This window comes from Lutjanus erythropterus, chromosome 14 (genome assembly GCF_056507025.1).
Source record: "Lutjanus erythropterus isolate fLutEry1 chromosome 14, fLutEry1.hap2, whole genome shotgun sequence".
NCBI lineage: Eukaryota > Metazoa > Chordata > Actinopteri > Lutjaniformes > Lutjanidae > Lutjanus > Lutjanus erythropterus.
In genome coordinates, this window is record NC_139330.1 from 36,530,272 (window position 1) to 36,554,745 (window position 24,474).

General features: G+C 38.8%; 1 protein-coding gene across 1 annotated transcript in view; it reads left to right on the plus strand.

Annotated features, from left to right (window-relative positions):
- The first annotated feature begins 2,240 nt into the window (after positions 1-2,240).
- Positions 2,241-24,474, plus strand: part of LOC146315924 (cytosolic phospholipase A2 beta-like) — a 55,590-nt gene continuing 33,356 nt past the window's right edge. The window contains exons 1-14 of the mRNA XM_084736592.1: positions 2,241-2,322; positions 6,058-6,130; positions 6,689-6,825; positions 9,944-10,075; positions 16,364-16,395; positions 16,474-16,564; positions 17,421-17,493; positions 18,277-18,413; positions 20,527-20,658; positions 20,860-20,900; positions 21,029-21,071; positions 22,138-22,192; positions 23,828-23,949; positions 24,142-24,246. Of these exons, the coding sequence (XP_084592718.1) occupies positions 2,314-2,322; positions 6,058-6,130; positions 6,689-6,825; positions 9,944-10,075; positions 16,364-16,395; positions 16,474-16,564; positions 17,421-17,493; positions 18,277-18,413; positions 20,527-20,658; positions 20,860-20,900; positions 21,029-21,071; positions 22,138-22,192; positions 23,828-23,949; positions 24,142-24,246 (1,182 nt within the window). The 5' untranslated portion in view covers positions 2,241-2,313. The remainder of the gene's footprint in view (positions 2,323-6,057; positions 6,131-6,688; positions 6,826-9,943; positions 10,076-16,363; positions 16,396-16,473; positions 16,565-17,420; positions 17,494-18,276; positions 18,414-20,526; positions 20,659-20,859; positions 20,901-21,028; positions 21,072-22,137; positions 22,193-23,827; positions 23,950-24,141; positions 24,247-24,474) is intronic.

The following is a 24,474-nucleotide window of genomic DNA, read 5'->3' on the forward strand; positions in this document are numbered from 1 at the left end:
TTTAATAGCCAATCAGGTAATCTGATCACAAACAGGCCAATGAAAACAAAGACATACAAGAGAAAAACAAAACAAATACTGCAGTAATACATATTTGGAGTTAGGATGTTAATGATTAATGATTAATCAATTAATTGCTGTTAAGATTTAACTAATAAAAATGTATTCATAGATATTTAATCAATAGTCAATTGCACCTCATTTTACTTTGTTTTGTCTGCATTTTTTTGAATAAGGAAAATTAAACTTGGACTGAGGAAAATGCACAAAATTTGCAGCCCTAAGTTGGAGAGGTGATGGTGACATCAAGGGTTAAAAGAAACCCTTGTTAAAAGGGTTAAAAGTGTTTTTTGTGACGAATACTTCGGATTTTTACAGGAGTATATTTCTAACACCAGCAATTTAGCAGTGTAACAGTACTTGTACTTGAATAAAGATTTTCGGTACTCTTTCCACCACTGGATGGCAGTGCATTTTGACTGCAAAAACAAAAACAAAAAACAAAAAACAAACAAACAAACAAACAAACAAACAAAAATCACCTTTTATCCCATTTCAGTTGTTTGTGTAACTGTTACTTTCTATAAATGATATCCCTACATTCTGCATCAAAACCTCCTCCACTTAGCATGGATATAAATCTGAGGGGAAAAGAACTAAATCATTACATATATTTATTTAATTTATTTGTCTGTCTGAAGATAATTTTAAGTTTGTTTTTTTTTCTAAAGAAACATTAGAACCAGCTCTATCAGATCATGAAAACATGCCTGACATCTGTGTTGTTGACTGTAGCTTTGGCCCTAACTCTCACAGACCTCACATATGTCAAACTGGTATTTCAGATCTTGTCCCTGTGATCATGACAGTACAACTTTGCTCCAGCACTAAACCTTTGCCCCCTGCTGCAGCTAATTTGCCCTCTCAGCAGACGTCTTGATTGATTTACATGTAATCATATTCTGATTTTCTATTCTTCCAGCCCATAATCAAAAGGTCACTTCATCAGTCACTCTCAGATTTGCATATGAAGGCAGGGGGCCAGTAAACACAAGTTTGTGGGACACAGACACGGCGATAGGCAGTTGTGTGTCAGGTGTGTGACTATTAAGCCTCTGGCGCCCTCATGTGGCTCGTGCAGGTAGTGCTGCTCAGGTCAGAACATCTAGAACAACAGCCAGTGGTTTTTAAAATTATTATATTATTTTAGAATTAGAATTTTCTTGAGTTTGTAAAACTCAAATATTCAAGTTTATCTAAAGAAGAAAAGTGAATTATCTGAACTTAAGATTAAAGGTCAGCAAAAGTTTTTAAAGATTATTTCAAAACATAAGAGTTTGAGTTGGGCTCAAAACTTAAATCTATTGCAGTTTGTTGCCTTGAAATCTTGAGTAGTCACAGCTATTTTTTTTACAGTGTGAAGTGATTTTTACATTTGCCAACTTTAAAAATATGTAGCCCATATTGCAAAATAAATTAAAAAAAAATCTATTTTGAGTCATAACCTTTGTCTATGGCTTGGTGAATTTGACTCTAAATTTTAATGGTGACTAGTCTTCTCGAGTCCCCATCAGCTCGCTATGGATGACAAATAAACATAAAAAGTCTTCAGGGAAAAGAGAGAATTTAATAGTTGTGGCTCCAGAAAGCTATTTTCATTCTGTTAGCCAAAAATGTCTCTTTTGATAATAAAGGTTGCAGGGCCCTGGGATAGGGACACTTCTGTACTCAAAAATCACAAAATCATGTTAGACCTTAAAGTCTTAAGTCTTAAGGGCTAACATTTAAAAAAGAAAAAAGGGTTTAATGTTTCATCAACTAAAATGTCTGTCATAGTCTACATCTTTGCTGGTCTTGAGCCTCCATAGACCAGCTATTTCCTTTTTGGGCCAACGATGGCTCATTTGATAGTGAAGACTGCAGACTCTGCATGATCCTTCACCATACAGCTGTCCTATATCAAGTGCATTGTCAGCTGATACTAAATATGTTCTGAAACCTTGGAGTACAAAACAGTTAGTCGTACAGCGGCTTCTCACAGTTTGCATGGTTGAATATAAAGACTTGATATGGAAAAACAACAGGACATTTTACTGTAAATTTGTTTCAGCTGCTTTTGCAAATGAAAGATCAGTTTCATGCTAATTCCACTCATTTGGTCATGATTTCCATTGCATATGGAAATGAACATAGGATATCATATAAATATCTTAGGTGCACCAGCAGCCACCAGTAAAGATATTCATCTACTGATCAGAACTGCAGTACAGCTGCTTTCAGACCCTGTTGGTGAAACGCTCAATAACAGTCCTAATGGCACCGGTGAGTACAACATAGAACTCTAAAGAAAGTCATCATGACACTGCAATGAGGTTGAACATTTGTGAAACTTCATGATGAGTTCTGGCTGCTGGTATTGTACTTTTCTTGTACTTTATATTGCATTATGTTTCTGTATCATCACAAGGAAACACATTCATTTAGTCCACATAAGTTGAATGATCTTACCTGTCAATATATTATGTATTATTATGATGTTGTATGAGTATTGTATGTAATTCTCATTAATTTAGTGCTGATCAATCTGTCCATTATATTCATGATTGATTGATCCATTATTGGTGAAAAATGGTGAAAATTATCTATCATTGTTTGGGCCACAAAATATCAGAAAATAATGAAAATCGATAAATGAATCCTGGCATAATCTTGTAAATTGAAAAGTATGTCCAAGTGTGAAAACAGAGGAGGCTTCACCTGTTTTAACGTTTGGACCTATGTGTCAACTAGTGATCAACCTGGCAATAACTTTTTCACCAATCAATCAGTTGTTTAGTCCATAAAATGTCAGAAAATATTGATCAGTTAATATAATATGATGCAGAAACTGAAGTGTAAATGGTGAGGGACATTCATTTATGCACAAATTAAGTCTTACCAAGATTTACTAATACAGTCTGTTGTGGATTGGGTCATGATGGTTTGTCATTCTTTTAAAGTGGATTCCCAGGAAAAAAGTTAGGGAAACAGTGGCCTAATCTGTGCAATAGACCTGTGAAACATATCTACAACACACTGACAGATTTTACAAAAACAATTAGACCTTTTTAATTACTAAAACGCTGCAAAGTGCCCCTGTCCAGGGAGGAGCTGATGTTGTAGTGCTGTCTTGTTGTTTTGAACATTCAGATGAGTCTCACCTGCCATCTGCAGTGCATTTTGACTACAAACGTCTCTGTTACAGTTTAGAGTCAGGGGTGTCAAATGTATGGCCCAAGGGCCAAAACCGGCCTGCCAGAGGGGCCAGTCTGGCCCGCAGGATGACTGCAAAGTGTGAAAATTACAGAGAAGACATTAATTTTAGGGTTGAAATGATTCCTAGAGTAATTTGAGTAATTCGATGACTAAAATCCGTTTAAAGTTTACAACTGTACATCACACTGTGTTTCTCATATGGGGGTTATTAAAGACCAGAGTATTGATGAGCGCTAACATTTAAATTTTGATGTCATTTATTATCACATGGCTGCAGCATCTCTCCTCTCTGCGTCAATGCAGCTCCTCCATACACACACGTACAGTACAGACACACAGAGGAGGTCAGTGTGATTCTCTGACTCTGTCTGTATCTGATCTGTTGACTTTCTTCATCAGCAGGATGTTTTATAAAGACAAAAAGACTAAACCCGCATTCTGGGTTTTTCCCTTCAGAATTAATCCACCCGCGATTCAGTTTTCAAAGCAGCAGAGAAGCTGCGTGTGGAGGAGACTGTTGTTAATGACGGAGTTTATTACAACAGAAACTAACGTGATGGTTAATGACATCGACACCAAACAGATGCACTTATAAGATTAAACAACTGTATAAGGAGGCCTATACGTAAAACAGGAGAGTCTGTTTTCTCTGTGAGAAACTTTCAGACCTTCTCACAGCAGAGTGAACAGGTGAGGGAGGAGAGGAGGACAGACTGATCACTAATCAATCATTGATACCGTCGTCTTCTCGGACTGATTAAAAAAATAAAAATGACAAAATTGGTGACAAAGCAAACCTGGGTGTCCACACAAATAAAGTCTTTGTGTGAAACACTGCAGAGTGTAACATCGTGCTGTTTACAGACAGTCTGCTGTCTGTAGTTTGACAGAGAGACAGAGGGTCGTGTCTAGAAGGGAACCCTAGACCCGCGAAAGATCGCGCGAGTTTGATTATTTTAGTAGACATAACAAACACAAATCTCGCGAGAGTTGTGCAAATAAAGAGTTACCTTCTAGACACGACCGAAAAAGGTGCGCCGCTCCAAAAATAGAAAATCATGTCGTGGTGCCGATGTTTTTAATGTGGCGGGCCGCCATAAATAAAACACTATTCACTGATCCACAGAGAGTCACTGAAACACTGATCACTGACCTGCTGTGATGGAAAAATACTTATATTCTTTACTTCAGTAAAAACACTAATACCACAAACAAAACATTCTGGTGACTGTTTCAGTTAAAAGAGTTAGTTCCATCTTCTCTTTGTGGTTTCTGCATACATTACTACCTTTACTTTAACCGTTGTACTTGAAGTAGAAAGTAAAGTAAAAGTAAATCTACAGTAAAAGTAAAGTTACTTTACTGAGTATTTTTACTTTAGCAATTTATAGTTGTTCATTTAATAGACCTGTCTTATTTTCTCTTCTGTATATTACCATTGTGGAGAACACGCAATATTTCTTATCTGATTACTCGATTAATCGGCAGAATAATCAATAGATTATGCTTTAATTTTACTGGTCCAGCCCACTTGAGATCAAATTGGGCTGTATGTGGCCCCTGAACCAAAATGAGTTTGACACCCCTGGTGTAGAGAGAGGACAGCACCTTCAGTGTCTGGCAGTGCTAATGCTAATTTACAGTGTTTAGTTATTTGTGATGATTTGACCACTTTGCATCATAGCTCACATGTGAATATTCAAGTGTAGAAAGAGTAGAATGAGCAGTGTGAGCTCTGGGCTAACAGAGAGCTGAGCTGGAGATGCATCACAGAGCATGGAGGACTGATGATGCTCACATTTCATCAACTCACTGTAGCACCATTCATCACAAATCTGTGCTGTGACAATATGCAAATACAGAGTATGTACAGTTGACAGCTGGTGGCAGAGCTGACAGTCATGATAGCATGCTGCTGTTAGGTCACTTACTGGTGAACCTGCCAGGAAGAATTTCTAACAATGTCATCTTTTCCTGTTTAATTTTCTTTATTAACATTAATTACAGAGTAATATATCGATGCAGACTGATGTGCCTGGTGGAGCTCAGAATAGAAGACATTTTAATGAGCTGATGCTGTCTAAGCCCCTCTCAAAAAGAGGTTTCAATTAGAACTCTTCATTCATCCCAGGAGGAATGGAGGCCTAAAACTTAAAAAAAAAAAAAAAGTCAATAACTCAATGAATAGATAAAAATATGCACCAGAAATAATTAAGAATAAATGTAAAAATGAATGTAGAGAACTGATATTGAGCCAGGCCATCAGTGTGGGAGTAAGACATGTCCACAGTTGATCTATGTGCTCTGACATCAGTCAACCAACAGTGGAAAAGCCTACATTTGCAGATGTGCATGTAAAAAGAAAATCCAGAAATAAATACATTTAGCGAAATTCATATGCTGAAAAATGCATAAAGAAAATAAAAATAACAACAGAAATATTTTTTTAAAAAATGAATAAATTAATTAATATAAATAAAAAATAAAATAAAAATAAATGGGTAATAGGGGAATTAATACAAAGGTAAATAAATACAGAGGCAAATTAAAACAGAAATACCAATTCACGTCATATTTTATAATGCCTATGTTTATTGTTTATGTTATTTTTGGTGCATTTGATGGCATTGATGGCATTGAGTCATTTCATTTATTGATATATTTCTGTCCTTTTCATTTTTTTATTTTGGCAGTTTCAGTCCTCCATACCAAGGACCAAGGACCATGTGTTAGTGTCTACACACTTTTCATCTTAAATATGTTTCATATCCTTATGATTTTGTGTACTGCTTTATTCAACAGAAGAGCACCATCACCTCCTGGACACTGGCTGTCACCATACTGAGGGCAGAAAACATCCAATCTACAGATTATTGTACGTATATCAGTTTCACACACAGACAAGCTGTTTGATATATGTTGTTTCCACTGACTGCAGGGATGTACATCAGGGAGTTCTTAAATTTACCACAGTACATTTACTTATTTATTTTATGAACACTAGAGATTAATTTAGTGAGAATTTAAGAACTGTAGGCTACAGTTTTGATAAATCAAAAATCTGTCTGGATCAGTCATGGTGCTGGCGATGCAGTGTAGGCAGTTTGGTGTCAATTGAGCACAAACCGTAGGACATAGGACTTTTTAATTCCATCTAACTCGAAGCATCTCAACATTTCTGCTCAGCTGGGGCAACATTTTGGTGGGAGCTGCAAAGTTAGGGACTAGTAGATGCACATCAGCCCACAAAGCCAGTTGAGGATGTTTGGTGTAGGACTGTACCAGTGTGCAAAGTCTGGTTTATTTCCATATGTTAGTATATCAGAAGGCACATTTCCTAAGAAGAAAAAGAACATTGAATCAAGAAATCTGAGAAAAATCTTTTACGACCCTTGCTTCTTACATGAATCTTTCTCCTGTTTGTGAACACCAGGGTCTGAAGCAGACTGCTACGTCACTATATGTCTCCCCAGCACTTCTGCAACAGTCTACAGGACCACAGCGGTGGCAAACAGCAAAAACCCTGAATGGAATCAGACTTTTACAATAAAAGTCAATGGAAATCTCAAGGTGAGATCGCGACATAATTCAACTCTCAGTTTAACAGAGAGTACATATAACACAGTTTCAAGGCATGACGTGTGCAGTACTAATACATTTGAATCAGTTACGTCACGTCCTAAGATTCAAATTATTTGAACTTTGACCTCGTTTGCCGCTGACCTTTCAAAGCGCAACCAATGAAATAACAGCTGAATGTGACGTAGCCAGAAGCGACACATACAAACAGAGGAGGGAGAGGAAATGGAAGAAAAACTCATTCTCTGTGTTTCCAAGTTCCCTGAACTGTGTAACACCACATTAAAATCATACCACGATCTCGGCAGGAAGAGTATTGCTTGGTGAAATGTCAGTAGTCAGATCGGGCTACCAGGCTTGTGATTAGGCAGAGTTTACGAGCTACTGTTAAGCTAAATACAATGCTAACGTTAGTTTAGCTGTTTGTGTACACATTTGCTAGTCTATTCCAGGCAGACACAGTGACAGGATCAGTGCTTCGTTTAGCTCAGCAACAGTAAATCCTATCATGTTGTCACATAGAGCTGTGGTTTGTTTTTGCAGGAGAGGAGTCTGCTTTTTCCTCCTCGTCCTTTTTCTTTCCAGAGTGACAAGTAGCATTTGGTGTTGCATAGCAACGGTGAATAGCTCGCACTTGTTGATGACGTATACCTGAGCTCCTCCGCGTCCGCTCGGCGCCTCTGCGCCCTACCTGGCGGTGAGCGAAGAGCAAATTTCTTGTCATGTGAAGGCCCCTTTACAGTGAGACAAAATGGGGTTGGGTGAGCTATGTTGAGATTGGGATAAACTATCTATAGTGGTAAATGGAGAACATATCTTATTTTCAATAGTAACAACCATTTTAATAACATTGACCTTGCCCCATAATGTGAACTTTCCCCACTTGTCTAAATTACTTTAAACTTTTTGTTAAAAGTAATTTGCAGGCTCAAAATTTAGTGACGGTATTTCTTCTATGACATGCCACTCATGACCCATTTGAAGTTAAAACACGATACTAAACTTGAGTGAGATGGGCAGGAGATGGGCAGAGCCTCTGATTTTCTACAGGAAATTTTATACCCTGATAATCTAGAATAAGACCAAGAATAAGTTCACAGGGTCTCTGATTGGTGTTAAAATATCATCATAGAATAATAATTTATGTTCTTTCCCACCTCCCTCCACTCCCTTGATGTTCACTTCCAATCTAATGGCAATGGCTAGGGACAGTAAAGGGGAGCGTGAACAACCCTATCAACCACTTTGACCTCTAGTGAGGTCAAAGAGGGGTGAACTCATTCCATTGGTCATTTGAGCTGCTCTTGGAGTTTTATTAAGTATTTTAATCCAATTAATAAAAGTTGGTCCAAAATCCAAATTGCGATAAGGTACTGAATAAAAACTCCCATTCAACCCGATTGAAAGCCTTTTCAGCAACCTATGAAATGACCACAATCGGGTCCTGGTCTAAGTGGTTGAACCAGATCAGGAGTAGTAGTCTTCTCATACTGTCTGTAGAAGACCTGTTTTTCATAAATCCTATAGTATATTATACTGGGTAGTGCTTTTTCTAAATGTAGGGCAAAAATCTTTGTGAGGATTTTGCAGTCCAGATTTATCAAACTAATAGGTCTATAATTAGAGGGGCCTTTTATGTCCTTGTCTTTTTTAGGGATTATTGAAATTAAAGCCTCAGTAAATGATGGAGGGAGAGATCCCAGTGTCAGCATCTCATTGTAAACGTCCAGTAATATTGGTGCTAGTATGTCTTTATACTGTTTATAATATTCTGCAGGAAATCTGTTGATGCCTGGTGATTTCCCTGTTTTCATGTGTGACTCTGATCTCTGCCTCTGTTATTGGGCTATCTAACAAGTCCACATATTCATTAGGTAGTTTAGGTATAATAATGTTAGAAAAGAAGTTGGTAGTTTCCCCTTGATTTGGACTGACCTGCGATGTGTATAGTTCCCTGTAAAACAGTTTTAAGACCTCATTTATTTCTTTAGTAGAAGACACTAGATCAGGGGTGTCAAATGTACGGCCCACGGGCCAAAACCGGCCTGCCAGAGGGTCCAGTCCGGCCCGCGAGATGAGTTTGCAAAGTGTGAAAATTACAGAGAAGACATTAATTTTAGGGTTGAAACCATTCCTAGAGTAATTCGAGTAATTGTAGTATTGATGAGCACTGACATTTAAATTTTGATGTAATTTATTATCACACGGCTGCAGCATCTCTCCTCTCGGACAAGGGCGCCACCATATCTCTACTCTATACCGGAAGTCCAAACCAGAAGTTGCTCTTCTTTGTGTATCTTGTTACTTATTCGGTGCTCCATCTTTACAGTACGTCCAGACATCGAATATTTGTGCGATTTCTGTGGACTTAAGGATGAAACCATCGCTCACTTATTCTATCAATGTAGAACTTTCCACCTTTTTATCACCGTCATCAATGTCTCTTACCAGCCTGTTGGAAGTATCTTCCAGTGTAGAGACCCATACCTCCATCTCCTCCAGCCTCACTGTAGTGATTTCAACAAACAGACTCTCCAGACTTGTTTTTCCAACATCCTGCATTTGTATTTGTAAGATGGGTGTAGTGTACTCCTCTGTCAGAATTTGGTAAACAGGGCGAGGGGAGCTTATCTAATATGCCGCCATTTTGCTCAGCGTATCCACGTGACTCCAATCTTTGTACATTCTTACCCTCGCCTATGATGATGATCTTTGCATAGTGACCAAAAGGATAAGAAATGAGTTTCCCTTGTTGGGTGGCTGAGCTCAGCTTGTAGAGGTTGTCTGGGAACGCCCCACTGGGAGAAGACCCTGTGCTGTACTGTGTGTGTAACCAAGTCGTTGAGTTGCAGACCTACTTTTTTGCAGATAGTGGGGGTTTTTATGTGAATTATGAAGCAACCCACTTGGAAAAGTTATTTAGTTTATTTCGTTTATGTTAATTGAAACTTCAAATGAATGAATGAATTAATAAATGAATAAATAAAACACCTTTAAAGGTGAAAAAAAGGGAAACCTAAAATCTCATGAATTCAATGTTTTGTTTTATCATAACAAATAGTTCCTGGTAAAGCTATATCCAGCTATAAAGGCTATGCTTTATTTCCAGAATACTCTTCAGATGTGCCTGTATGACGAAGACCTGCTGAAGTATGACAACCTCATCTCTACACTGGAGTTTGATATCAGCAGCCTGACTGTGGGGAAGAAGGAAACTAAGGAATTCATCATAGACCCTGAGGTGAAAATACCAAACACACCGTGAAGACATGTGCATAATAATGCAGACTAAAATGTTATGATTGGAAGTCTGGGAGACACCAATAGGGCAAGCTGACATACATGACTGTCCAGGATGACCAGTATGTTTGAGTTATCTGCAAAGTGATTTGAAAATGGTAAAGTGAACATTAAGTCCACTGTCAAGCAGAAAAGTATTGCTGCTTTTTTTCTTTGATATATAATTGTAAATGAGTTTTTGGACTGTTGGGGAAAAAAACAAACACTTTAAGTCATCATCTTGTACCAATCAGGACAGCTGTATCTACTGGCATTTTGTTTTTTATATTTGTAGACTAAACCATCAAAAATATTCAGTAAATTCAATTTTTTTTTGCTATCCTAGCAGTAATGTACTGTATGCACAGCACAAATGTGAAAATGTCACTAAATCTGTTTTAGCGTGGCCTCCAATGATTAAAATGAGCTGCCACTTTTTACCCCAAAATTTAATAACATTTATCATTTGAAAGTGTGTGGGCATTGATAAGCCATAAGGCCTGCTTACATTGGTTGCTTAAGATTTCAAACATAATGTGAACAGAAAGGTAACAGATCTATTTCAGCCCTCACTCAGAATGTCACCACAGTCTTACCTTGAATGATGTTGCCCTCATACCTATCCTCGAGACATTGTGACAACACAGTCATGTGACTGACTGTAGGAGGCTTGGATCACCTCTTCCTCTTTGCCTTACTTGCCTCGTCCAAGAGCAGTTAGTATTATAACTTTGTTCAGGACTCCGCCTAAAGTGATAGTTCACCCAAAAATGAAAATTCACGAAATATCTACTCACCCCTGTGCTGATGTGAGGATGGTTGAAGATCTCCAGTTCACTAAACACTCCTGGAGCTTCAGTGGAAAACTGTGTTGCAGCATATGGTGACCAGTTTTAAAATGCAAAAAAACACAAAATGTCTCCATACTGCTCATGTGGTGTAATCCAAGTGTCTGTAAGCTGTGACATTAACATTTGACCCAATTTACACCATAGTTTTAGCCTAAATGTCAACTGCAGCCTCTCAGACCTGATGTGCCTGAACACACCTTAAGCGGGTACACAGGCTCTGCCCAAGTGGCGCGACATGAGATATGCAAGATCTCAGGATACCTTCACATCTGTGTTTACATGCTACCTGGAAGAGACTCAGACAACAGAGGGAGAGAGATCTGGTCAGAAATAGTGACTTGTTATGACTTCTCAAACTTTCAACAAAGAAGAAAATGTCAGAGGACTTTGACATAGAAGAGGAACATCATTTCTTTGCTGCAGCTGTGTCACTTAGGCAAGAGCCTGTGTACCCGCTTCAGGCATCCCCCCAAGGGTTCAGAACCTCAGGGCAACATCACCTAGGATTTTAGGGTCTGCCAGCGAAGCAGCTTCTCAGCTAATCCTGGTCAACTGGGAAAAATGGGTTTTAGCCACTACGACAAGAGGTGTACATAGAGAAGGGGGAATCGTTCATTAGCCCTGGATCTAAAGGAGCCATATTAGGTTGCCCTAGTAGCATTTCTCCCCTTCATATTGAGCAGGCATGTCCTAGTAAAAACAGACAACTGCTCTGCAGTGTACTACATAAATCACCAGAGGGGCACCAGATCCCTTTGCTCTCTCCAAATGGCCGGTGAGTTCTTGCTGTGGGCCTTTCCCCATTTGGTGTCCCTCCAAGCAGAGTATGTCACAGGAGTGGAGAACTAAGCTGCAGATCTCTTGTCCAGGTGAACGGAGGCTACTTTTGGAGGACATAGCTCTACTATGAGCCCAATTCGGCAGAACCCAGACCAACCTGCTTTGTGGCAGAGACAACTCATTGCAAGCACTGGTTCTCCCTGAGGGATCAGGGAGTTCCCACAGATGCTCTGTCTTAAGAGTGGCCAAGAGGTTTGTTGTTGTTGTTGTTGTTGTTGTGGTTATGCTTTTCCACCACTGCCTATGACCCCATATGTACTCCACAGTGTGGCCACAGGTTGTTACAGGGTGCTCTTTATAGCCTCCTGTTGGCTGAGACAGTATTGGTTTCGGACACTCCTCCAGTTGACCTAGGCTGCTGTGTCACTGTGGCCACATCCATCTGTCCTCATTATGGTAGTGAAATCCCTAACATTGAACCAAGTGATTAAATTCAGCTCATGTCATCCACAGTCAGACCCTGCTTTGGGGGGAAATAGACCTACAGGCTCACATTCGTGGCTGTTTGTTTGTTATGGTGGACAGAAATTGGGGCTTCCTGTGTCTAAGCAACATTTGTTTGGTTGACACTATCTCTCAGGCTTGCAAGCCGAATGGAATAGTTCATCCAAAAATGAAAATTCAGTCATTGTCTACTCACCCTCATGCCGAATGAGGGTTGGTTATTTTGTTAGTCTGCAAAACACTGCTGGAGTTTCACAAGAAAACAGTGTTGCAGAATCTCCCAATCAATGGAAGTGAATGATGACCCGTTTTCAAATGTTTTTTTTTGCATTTGACCCAACCCAACCTTCAGTCAGTATGAGGGTGAGTAGATGATGACTGAATTATAACTTTTGGGTGAACTATCCCTTTAAGGGTGTGTGGAAGAAAGGTCAGGAGGCAAAACAGATGAGTGGATGAGAATCTATGGTTCGTAGAAAGACTAATTCCCTATACAGCATTACATTTACAGTTCTGACTGTGGGTTGTTTCCAGTTTACTTTCCTACTTTTCTTTGCTCAGACAGTCATGTCTTTGTCTTTTCTGTATGGGATCACATGATCTATCAACAAAGTACAGCACAAACAGTAAAGGTGTAATAAGGTGGAATCCAATCTCATGCAGTTACTCTCCCACATACAGTAACTTTGTACTGTTGAAATTGACATATGTCATACAGAAAAGGGGCTGCCCTGAGAAATGCGCCAAAACTGTAACACTCCAGTCCCACTAATGAGTTTCTTATTCAACCAATTACTGTAATCATAGTTTTCTCAATCTCTTTGGGCATTTTTTTGAAATAGTCTGTACCATTCCCTAAACTCAAAGTGCAGTTGTCACAATTGCTCCGTGGGACATCACAACTCTATGGAATGTCTGCAAAAGGTAGTAACCAGAGGTGGAAAAACTACACACATTCTTTCATAAAGTAGAAGTACAGATACTGCAGATACTCTGGTAAAAGTTAAAGTACTGATTCAACTTCTTTAGTCGAGTAAAAATGAAGGAATGAAGTACAGGCTCTGAAATGTATTCAAAGTATATTATCTGTCCTTCACATGGCTGTAGTCCTCTAAAGCAGCGTTTCAGCAGTGGAAACTTTTACCACCAGATTGTGTTTACTTGCTTATATTTTGTGTATTGGACTCTGATTTACTAAAGGTTTCTATGTGTCAAAAAGTGTATAAATTTGACAATCACCAGCAAATAAATGTACAAACTAATCTACTAGCAGTGTGCACCGAGGATTGCGTCTTTCAAATGTGCTAGACAGTATGCACTGTCCATTTAGTACATTTGCCATAATGAATATGCAATATTATCCTTAGAAACTGTTTGGAAAAGGGCAAACAATTTAAAAAAAAATACATGGCAGGTGATTGGATAAATCATCTATCTGTTATGTCTAACACAGGCTAACTTCAACCAGTTATCTCAAACTCTTGGTGAAGCCGGTGAGGGGAAGACCAAAAACATCTTTTTATCGTTTATCATTTTTTTTGAAATGTTCTTTCAATGATACTACTCTCCAGTTCTGTTATAACTGATGCTATCACAGTATCTATGCTAACCTCTTCAGGAGCTGCCATTGTTTGTTTGAGATGATTCATTTCCACTGTCACTTCTCAATGTTGTCACACCTAAAACCACGTCCGTAGCTGCCAGCAGGCCCTCCTAGGATGCTGATTGGCTGCATCATTTTTTGGTGCAGATACTAATGGACAACTTGAAGCCTGGCAAGATGGATTCTCACATAATCTTGCAAATTCAGTCTCTACAGGATGACTAAAATCTTTGGTTGAACCACTGCAGTAGCTGCCTCTCAGAGGTCTTTGAATCAAGGCCTGTGCACTTGTAGGTTTCAAAATCAATTCTGTGGTGTTAATAAGCTTCTCACAGGCAGCTGACAAATTCACTAGATGCTTTTTATCCATGATGAGTTTCCCTATATGTCTGTTTTTTCTAGTTATGTCTTTCATGTTGTTTTTTGCCTTGTTACGTCAGTTGTGTGTGATATGCACTGATGGAAACACCAAGGAATGGTCTTTTTATGTATTATTGTTCCATTCATTTAGGATGAAATCAGTCTTGATATTGGGAATACATAATGATGCAGAATAAAAGTAATTGATAACAGGTCAGGTAGGTTGTTTCAATATGGGTATGACCTCAAACTTCCAAGAATGAAAAGGTGAGCTCTGCTAATTTCCCACACCATTGATCTGAAGTGGCAAATCAGGAAATCTTGGATGTGGGAGGCTGTGAATTCAGGGATGCATGCTTGGAGGTTTCAGGCTGTCCTCACCAGAAAAATGGCCATATAGGTTGTTTGTGCCAGCAGCTTATTTATGTTTATTGTTAGTCAGTGACTTACAAAAAGTTTGAAGTCACTTCAGTTACAATTGAGTGGTAAGTAAGTTGCATTTCATACGTCAACCCAAAACATGATCTTTTACAAAACCTAACAAAGTGTTTTTTGTGCCTAAACCTAACCAAACTGTGACAGTTTCACAATGTTAACCATGTGCTTAATATGGCATGACTTATGTCACATGACTTGTATCACATACTTAAGGTCTGGAACGCCTGTTGCTGCTAACAGTTATTTTGATGACATACCAAATAACAGTTCCAAGCCCAAATGCAATGCAAATAAGTCCCTTATCGAGTTAGTCCTGTTTGTTTTTCAGGGCTGTAATACTGAACCCTTACTGTACATATTCAGTCCCAGCTTCAAGCAGCAGCCTGCTGCAGAAGGGACAGTGTGAAAGAGTGGAAAAGACACTTTCAAAGAGAAGATAAAAGGATAGATGGAGAATCATGGGGAACAGACAGGTAAACAAATGCAATTCTGTGTGTGTGTTTTATTATAAATTAAATTGGTCATCGCTGACTATAGAAACTTACCAAACCACTACTGTATCACATGTTAGACATGGAGATGCAGTGGTTAACACTGTCACCTCACAGCAACAAGGTTCTGGGTTCATGTTCTTAAACTCTGGTATGCCGTGGTCACACATGGCCATGTAGGTCATCTTTAGCAGTCAACCTATTCTATAGTCTAGCTGTGTTGGTGGTTTCTGGCTAGTCAGTGTGTTCGTCAGTTCTGGAGCACATGTGTTTGCAAATGTACTATTTTCCTCTGTAGTTTGTATGTTATTCATTCAGCAGCCTTAGCTGCAGTAACTGACCATATTTTGATGACATATTATTTTGTGAGGGAATATTAGCACCAAACATCAAAGCAGCTTCTTTCTTCAAGCAACTGGTCTTAATGAACTGAAATACAGTAGTTCATAATGAGCATGTTGCCTGAACTGACAGGAGAGTGATACTCATCTGGCGGCCCTGGGGCCAAATCTGGCCCCCAATAGAATGGCTCTCTGACTATTTTCTAATTCACAATGAAAATAAATTGATTTACACTGTTATATTGCAGGAAGGAGGGACAGATATATCAATGTTGTGTGATGGGATAAATGAGACTGTGAGTGTGATGGTCTGTCAGGCTGTGGAGCGTGCACTAGGATCAAGACAACTATTAGCTGAAGAGGAGCAAAAGTTATACAAAAATGACTTTTACTTTCTTTCAAAACTTGAGTGTTTGAGTTTGATTCGGAACTCAAACATCCAGTAAAAGCAGTTTCCTTGAAACAGTGGTTGCATGATAAAAGAGATTCCAGCTTTTTTATTGTATTTGTATGAACTCTTTCTTGATTTATCTGTTATTTCTTTTGGAGATAAAGGATTTCAAAGAAAGATGAGTTATGGATCTTCTAATGTTCACTGATTTTATCTGGTAAACATCGTTATTATTTATGTTTCTTTATTAAATGGCCCCTGGCCTCCTGTATTTTTGCAAAAATGGCTCCTGGGCAAAACAAGTTGAGTATCCCTGTGACAGGACATGTCATATGATTCACTGACATATAGCCAAAACCTGTGATTGGGCAGATTTCTTCACTTTTTTCTCTCTACAGGTTAAACGGTGATAAAATGTATGAGAGTAAAATACTTAAGAAATACATATTTTAAGTGCATTTAATTGAAATACTGCCTGTCTTTGGTCACAGGGGAAACTCTGGATGGCTTTTGAGCTGCAAAGGTAACCCAGTGTTTTTAATGTCAAATTTTAGTTTAACATATTTAACTTTTAAATGGATCATTTGTGTTGTATTTTTAGTGAGGAGAAATTCACTGTCAGTCACCAGAGAGATGCCAACTTAATGGTAAAGTCTCTGCATGCACACCCTACTGAAGACAAGTTAAATCTGGTAAACAAATACTGAAAGAACATCAGGCCCATCTACCCAGATGTAAAAAACACTGCAAACACAACATTTAAATTGTCTCATCTTCCGGTAGAGTCATGTCTTATTGGCTAGAAGAGGCTATAATAACTTTGAACAAACTAAGTCATACTCCCAGATAAGCACAATGTTAAACTTGACATTTACTGAATAGGATATGTCAACATATCCTGAGATTGGCTAAAGATCAGCTGAACTGCAAATAACATCATCAAATTCATATAGGAGAAATTCTGTAGCTGAACTTCACAACAGAGTTCTCACCATGTCAGAGGTTGAACAGGAGGAGGCTAAGCTCACACAGTGGGTGAAATGAGACCACTAGTCAAACTGTTACGTGTAACTCTAAGTCTAACTGAGTGTGGTACTCAGGCCGAGAGTGTTCACTTTGCCAATCACCTCCATGGGGTAGATTGTGTTGAATGCTGACCTGAACCCATCAAATTCAGTGTGAGTGAAGACTGTGGATACTGACAGAGGCAGGTCCTCTGAAGGTGGAGTAGACTCTACAGCTGACTCTTTGTTGAGGAGATCAAAACAAGCAGAACATTTGTCTAGTTTCTCTGATAATGTGGCCTCACATACGATGGGAGCACTATTGCTTTTGACATTTTTAATTGCCTCCCTCATATATTTGGTTGCTGGTGTTGAAATGTCTCTCCAGCCCGTATAAATACATACATAAATGCATACATAGATATAAATGAATAAAGAATTAATCTGGGACCATATATTAGTATAAGCACTGACCCCAAAAATCCCATATCTGTCAGGCTCTACATCAGTCTTGTTATAATTTCTTCATTTGGCTCATTAACAGAAGGAAGCTTTTGCTTACTGGACCTTGAATGTCACTGTACTGAGAGCAAACAAGCATCACTCCAAAGATTACTGTAAGTATTGTTTTCTCTTCACATGATTTGGAAGTAGCATTTGTGTTGCATATGTTCTAAAATGACATTTAATGAATTTTTAAAAAGCATTTTCACCTGCTTTACTTGCAACTGTTTTTAGATGACAGTTATTAGTGATTTTTCCAATCTTTAGTTATCACACTAAGGCTTTGAGGTCATTGAGAGGCCTGACACACTGTCTCTCTTCTCTGCAGTAGATTCAGGTGTCTTCTCCTTTCAGATAAACAAGGGAACAGCCTGATAGTGTTGCTATGATGGCTAAGGTCGGAGATGTGTTTGTCTGACTCTGAACGGAGCAGACATAGCTGTAGTTGGAGATTGGATATCACTGACCCTGACTAATGGGAGCAAAGGTTGTCGACCTGCGTTCTCGGACCTTGTTCATTTATACTTAGCATGTTTGTATTTGCAGACCAATAGGCCAATTCTATAAGCTGTAGATGTGTTGGATCTGAACGTATTCGTGCATGGATTAATTATGACATTATCTGTGAATGTTTAAAGACTATCCCCAAAGGACTAAAACTCCAGAATTGAAGGGAACATCAGGACAAAGCATGTACTGATTATTCTTTCATTCTCTTGATCAAGTTTCATTAAATCAGTTTCAGTGTAAGACATGTTGGACTCCCATGTACTTTCTCCTTTTGATGTATGGACAAAAGATTCAAATCTACAACAACAGTGACACACAGAGTGGGCAGTGCTTTGAAACTGATGTCTGGTTCCGTTTCCCCGTCTTTTCCTGTCTCTCTGTTACAGTTTCTGAATCCGACTGCTATGTTATTCTCTCCCTCCCCACGGCGACAGCAAGGACCTGCCGCACTAAAACAGTGTCCAACAGTAACAACCCAGAGTGGAATGAAACTTTTACCTTCAGGGTCCCCACCCATGTGAAAGTGAGTCCACTCAGTATCAACATGACATCAAATACAAGCATGTGGCTTACTCAAGGCTTTTTTCACCACATGCAGTGGGTCAGTGATATGTATGCATGTCATTTTACACCAACTCTTTTCAGAACTCACTGAACTGACTCTGTTTGTGTCGCCACTAACTACCATAAAACAAGTAGAGGAGAAGTAAAGCCGGGTCTGCAGGCAATAGAGCTTTTTATGTTGCTCCACGTCAACAATCAGTCTTTCTTCATCCATTCCTCAACTGAATTAACTCAACTACAGGATGACAACAAATGGGATGTGCTGCAGTAGGCTGCACAAGAGGGAATCCCAAAGTCTTGGCTGAAAAAAGATGAATGATATCATGCGGCCAATTTGATAGAGTTTACTGTAGGTATATATTTTCTAGGACTGTCAATGTCAACGTGTTAATAACCTATTAATGCAAATTCCTTTTCATGTGACTTTTGTTTTTTGACACACGATTAACGCCTGTTCTGTTACAATGGCCTGACCAATAGTTTAATCAGAAGCAAGCCTCATTGTCACCCAACAATGTAAACAGTCTTGTCTCTTTATGCAACTGTCTCAGCGTATAGAAGTAGGAGGGAGATGAGTGAGTGCTGATGGAGCTGCAGCTCCATGTGAAACCAGGTGAAAGTAAAAATAAGACTGACCCACAGAGAGAGAGGGAGAGAACGTGTGAATATGAACAGATGTGTCGACTTGATATAAAATCTTTTTATGATCATGAATCATAATGTTACTGTACACTTCTGTGGTGTGTGATTTTTTTACTCCAAGTCTGATTTGTGTACTTTTAAATATTTAATTACTTCATGCTGATTGATTATAACAGCGAGGGAGGAGAGACGAGCTGCAGAGAGGAGGGAGGGAGGAAAACAAGTGTGTGAAGTACTGACTGATATAAAAACTTTATTGATGATGCATCCTGATGTTACTGTACAGTTCTGTGGTTTAAACACTACAGATTAAAATATCTGTCTCTGTAAAGACCAAACTGACAGACGCTCGTCTCCTCCACAAAACGTTTGTCACTGTGCTGCATTATTGTAAGTCATGATGAAGAGTCCAGACTCTGTCTCTCCTCTTCATTTCCTCTGTGTGTGTTGGTGTGCAGTTTGCTGTAAACTGTCAGAGTGACACTGATGTAAATGATCCTGCTGCCTTAATACAAAAACATGAATATCACAAATCATTTCATCATTATATAGACTGAGCTGAATAAAGGTGAGGATTTTTCTCCTCAAAGGACAGTATTTTATTATAGAAATAAACTATTATTAACAATAATAAAGAAAAAAAATAAATGCATATAAAAAAAATAAATGCATATAAATAGTAACCTTTTCCTAAAATGCTGCTGGTTCTGTGGTGTTTCAATTTTAAATCTGAAGCCTGCAGTTCCATAAAAGCTTCAACTGACTTTTCTGTTGAAGCTTTCTGTGTGTTTTGGCCTTAATGTTAAAATGAGCAGGTCAGTATGCTCATCTGTGCCTGATATCAAATGTCATGCCTTTGAGGGTTTCTGGACAATATTTGTAATTGTTTTTGGATAATTATTTTATTTAACAAAGTTACACTTGAATTACATTTTAAACACTTTAAAAAAAAGGCCCTTTACTGTATTTTTTGAACAAATAAAAAATGTCTGATTAATTTGTGATTAACTACAGACAGTCATGTGATCAATGACAATGAAATATTTTAATTGATTGATAGCACTAATATTTTCATTTCCATAAAAATCTTAACGCAATTTGACATGCTGCAGCAAGCTTGCAGCACAAATAGAATTCTATACTATATTTGCTTCACACTGCAAGGCTGCCGCAGCCACAACATGCTGCATTTACATCTGGTGTGAATACACGCAATCCGGTACCATTCTAATGAATGTATTTTGGCTGCTGTGGATGATGAGCAGCAGATGCACAACAGTTGTGCTGCGTATGTATTGCATGTGGTGAAAAATGGCAGTCATTATCAATTCTTTTTTGCCATATTTTAAAGAGCCAATAACCACTTAAAGTTGCAAAGAGTAGAGTTCAAAACCAGGAATGAGCAGTGAGGTCCTCTGCTGTGTTCACAGAATGTTTTAGAGATCATGATGTATGATGAGGACCCCTTGATGCGTGATGACCATATTTCTACAGTTTTGTTTGACATCACCAGCCTCACAGTAAAGAAGAAGGAGACCAAGGTCTTCACCATAAACTCTGAGGTAAAAGCAACAACAGACTAATACAACACTTGAAGTCATTTTCATGCTTTTTGGTTTAGGACTGATCTGTGACCAGCTGTACTTGTCAGAAGAAGAAATGTCCCATGTGTATGTCACGTTCCTGCTTATTTTAGTAGTGTGTGTATGCTTACAATTCTGCCTTTCAGAAAATGATTATGTCCATGTTCCACTTTCGTGTAGACGGCGGACACACTTCATATCGAGTTTGAGCTACTTCAGAGGTAACTGAGGTTCACATATTGCTGTTTTTACTTTACTTTCTTGTATCATCTTTCCAGATATTTGTTCTTCTGTAGTTATTTAAATACACCACCTGATCTGATTCAAAATCATGTGTGTCTTTTTTTAGCAAGGACCCCCCTTGTGAATATGTCTCTAATGGCATCCTTGTGGTAAGACTTCTGACTAAGATCAACTTGTACCCCTAACCAAATATAACTAAACCTACCAAACTAATTTGAAAATGGAGACATGATTACATGCAGAAATGTCTCGCCAGTTCCATATGACATTGTTGAGGGAGATCATGTATATAGACCAAATACTAGGCAACTGAAGACTGATCCCTGTGGACCACCTGTTGTTCCACCTTCATGTTTCTCAACAGCGTCTCACAATCTTTAACACACTGCATCTTAGATAAATATGAAGACTTCCAACTTACCAACATCCATAATGTGAGTGCTGGCACATCTGTCTATTGAAAATATAAGAATACATTGCCCTATTTCTAATTGGTTGGTTCTGAATGCACCATTTTAATTCTACTTTATTCTTCACCTTATTTTAGTGTCAGAAACTACCTTAATCTGCTCGCCTTGCTTTTTCCCTTCAGTAGCCTCAGAAAGCCTTTTTGACATGTGGTCAATGTGAAATGGTTGCAGTTTGGGTGGATTTTGGTTAAAACAGTGTTGGGGTTACAATAACTTTGTTATGTTACATATATCACTGAGGTGACTCACAAGATGAAAGTGACATGGCAGAAGTCATGTATCACTGAAGTGGCTTGCCGGACAAAAGTCAGATAACAAAAATCATATGATTCATGTAACATTATATACTTAACAACTTTTAAAAATGTGCTCTTCACAGGGGACACAACTCCCAGTCTCCTGGGTGAAAGTCCTGTGTTTATTTGAGCCATCCATTCATCCCACATCCTCCATATGCTCTTTCTCCCTCTTTATACTACGTCAACAGCGCGGTGCATCTCTGTCAGCCACTAACAGGCATTGTGCACGCCTGTGTGAGTCATCGAAAGTTGGTGACAAAATGTTTCTGTTTGACAAGTTGGGAACGAGACTGGGCTGAGGCTTTGTGTCTGGCAGTATTGTCATGTTAATACAAGAAAGGGACAAACCCAAACTGTTGCAACCAACTTAGAAGAAGACTATTGTCTACACCATCTAACTGTGATTACACTAACCAAAGTAACCGACCTCTCTTTGTGTCTTCCAGGCTGCCCCATTCTCTGCACTCGATATCAACGTTGACAAACTACTAAGCAATGACCGTATGTACAATTCAAAAAGTCAGATTGACATGACTTTAAGCTTTCACTGTCCTATTCATTCAATTGGGGAAAAGGGATTCAGGCCAACTTCATGCATAGGAATGACTATATTATTATGGAATATGCTTTATTCAATATTTTTCTGTTAATGAGGGGTCAGATTAATGTAAAAGGAGTCTCTTGTAGCAATGAACCCACAGTAAGTTATCACCCAACTTTGCAATTCCCCTCTGCTCTACAAAGTATCTCAGCATCTTTTAACTAATAGTTTTGTTTTTTACATCCCATAAGTTTACTGTTTCAGTTCACTCTCACCAGTCTCATAAACGTTTTTTTCAGCAGCAGCAGGCGGGTTTTTTCAGCAAAGAACAGACTGACAAAACAGGAGACAAACAGGAGCTGAAAGGACAGGAAACACTAGACTTGTAATTATTATGTTTTCCAGAGACACGACTTCACACATACACACACACACATATATATATATGTATATATATATATATGAGGGTTCTGCGCAGGATCTTAGCTGTTCCCAGGATTGCGCTCTTCTGGACAGAGATCTCAGATGTTCTTCCTGGTATCTGCTAGAGCCATTCTCCCAGCTTGGGGGTTACTGCTCTGAGTGCCCCAATCACTACTGGGACCACTTTTGCCTTTACACCCCACATCTTCCCCAACTCCCCCTTGAGACCCTGGTATTTCTCCAGCTTCTTGTGCTCGTTCTTCCTGATGTTACTGTCACTTGGGACCTCCCCTCTACTGGGTTTTTCGTATGTGACAACTACACACTACATACAAATACATCACAAGCTACCTGCTGCTTTTTCCAGCAAAAACTTTTTCCATTTTTCCACATTTTTGGTGTGTGGCTGCAGCACATCAGCTCAGCTAATAACAAATTGAAATAGGCTAAACCTCGCTGTCTGAATGTTGTCTAACTGTTTAACTTAGTTTGACTTAGTATGTTAAAGCTAGTCAAACTGTTGTAAACTTCCTGTTAGATGAGACAAAGAGCCCCTCCTCTCTCTGTAGGCAGTGAATCATATCAGCATCATCGGGAGGGGGACAGAGGACAGGCTGTCTGTGTTCTTCATTATTTCTAAACGACACTCAATATTTTCATGTTAGGAATATGATTTATATTGGTTTGTTTATATAGTGACTTCACTGCATTCATCTGAGAACATGAAATTCTTATTTTCCCATATACATTGAACACCCCATAATACACGAGAATGCAGGGACATGAGGAAGGAGACGAGACAGTAGAGAAGAATATTATGCAGATCTATCAGTGTATTTTTCACTGTAACGCAATCTCCAGTCTGCAGTGTAGCTCAGACACTAAAGGCTGCATGATCAACCAAAGTTTTTATACCACATTGACATTTCTGTTCGTATTCGCACACTCTGTCTCTCTCTCTGCTGACGATGTGAGCAATTATCTCTCTTAGGGGTGAATGTTACTTAGTTCATGTTCATTAATTACAAATTGATCTGTTCAGTTCACTGTTCACAAAAAACTGAGCATGTTCAATGAATGCTGCTCTTTCATCGTATGTTTGTTCGTTCATGCGCAACACTGCCCCTAGACAAGTGACACTGTTGTCTTGCAAATGTAACTTTTTTCACCAGGTATCAGGGACAAAGCACTAAAACTGAGAGGTGCCTTCCAGGAGAATCAAACACTCGCAGAAGCTGCTACAAAATTGCGTTTCTACATTAACAGAGACCTGGAGACAGAACTAGGAGTGGCAGTAAGTTTTAATTATCTGTTAATGTTACTTGTTTGACAGACAGATGTCAAGTATTGTATCACTGTCAGGTGTTCCTGATCAAATCTACTTGTCCACTCCTTTAACTTACAAGGAAGGACAGGAGACTGTCACCCTCATGTTCTTCTTCTATATGTTTAACATGGCATGGTTATTCATCTCTTTATCTGTCAGCCCTCTGATGACACACCACTGTCTCCTGCTTCAATGAAAACGTCTGTAAATCTCCAGCCACTACCAGCCAAACATGCTGGAAAAGTGTCCCTTGTTATTGATCAGGTAAGAAGTTAAAGTCTGTGTAAAAGGAATTCAGAGATTTTCTTCAAAACACATTATACATGTTAGAACATATTTACTGAAAACATGTAAAAACACTGAGAATTATGCAGTACTGAACTGTGGAGTTAGACCATTAAACTGTCGTTCACAATATCTGAGTTCAGGATTTTTTAAGTGGCACTCAAACATGGCTTGGTGACGAGCCGAAGCCATGGTCTTCCAACACTA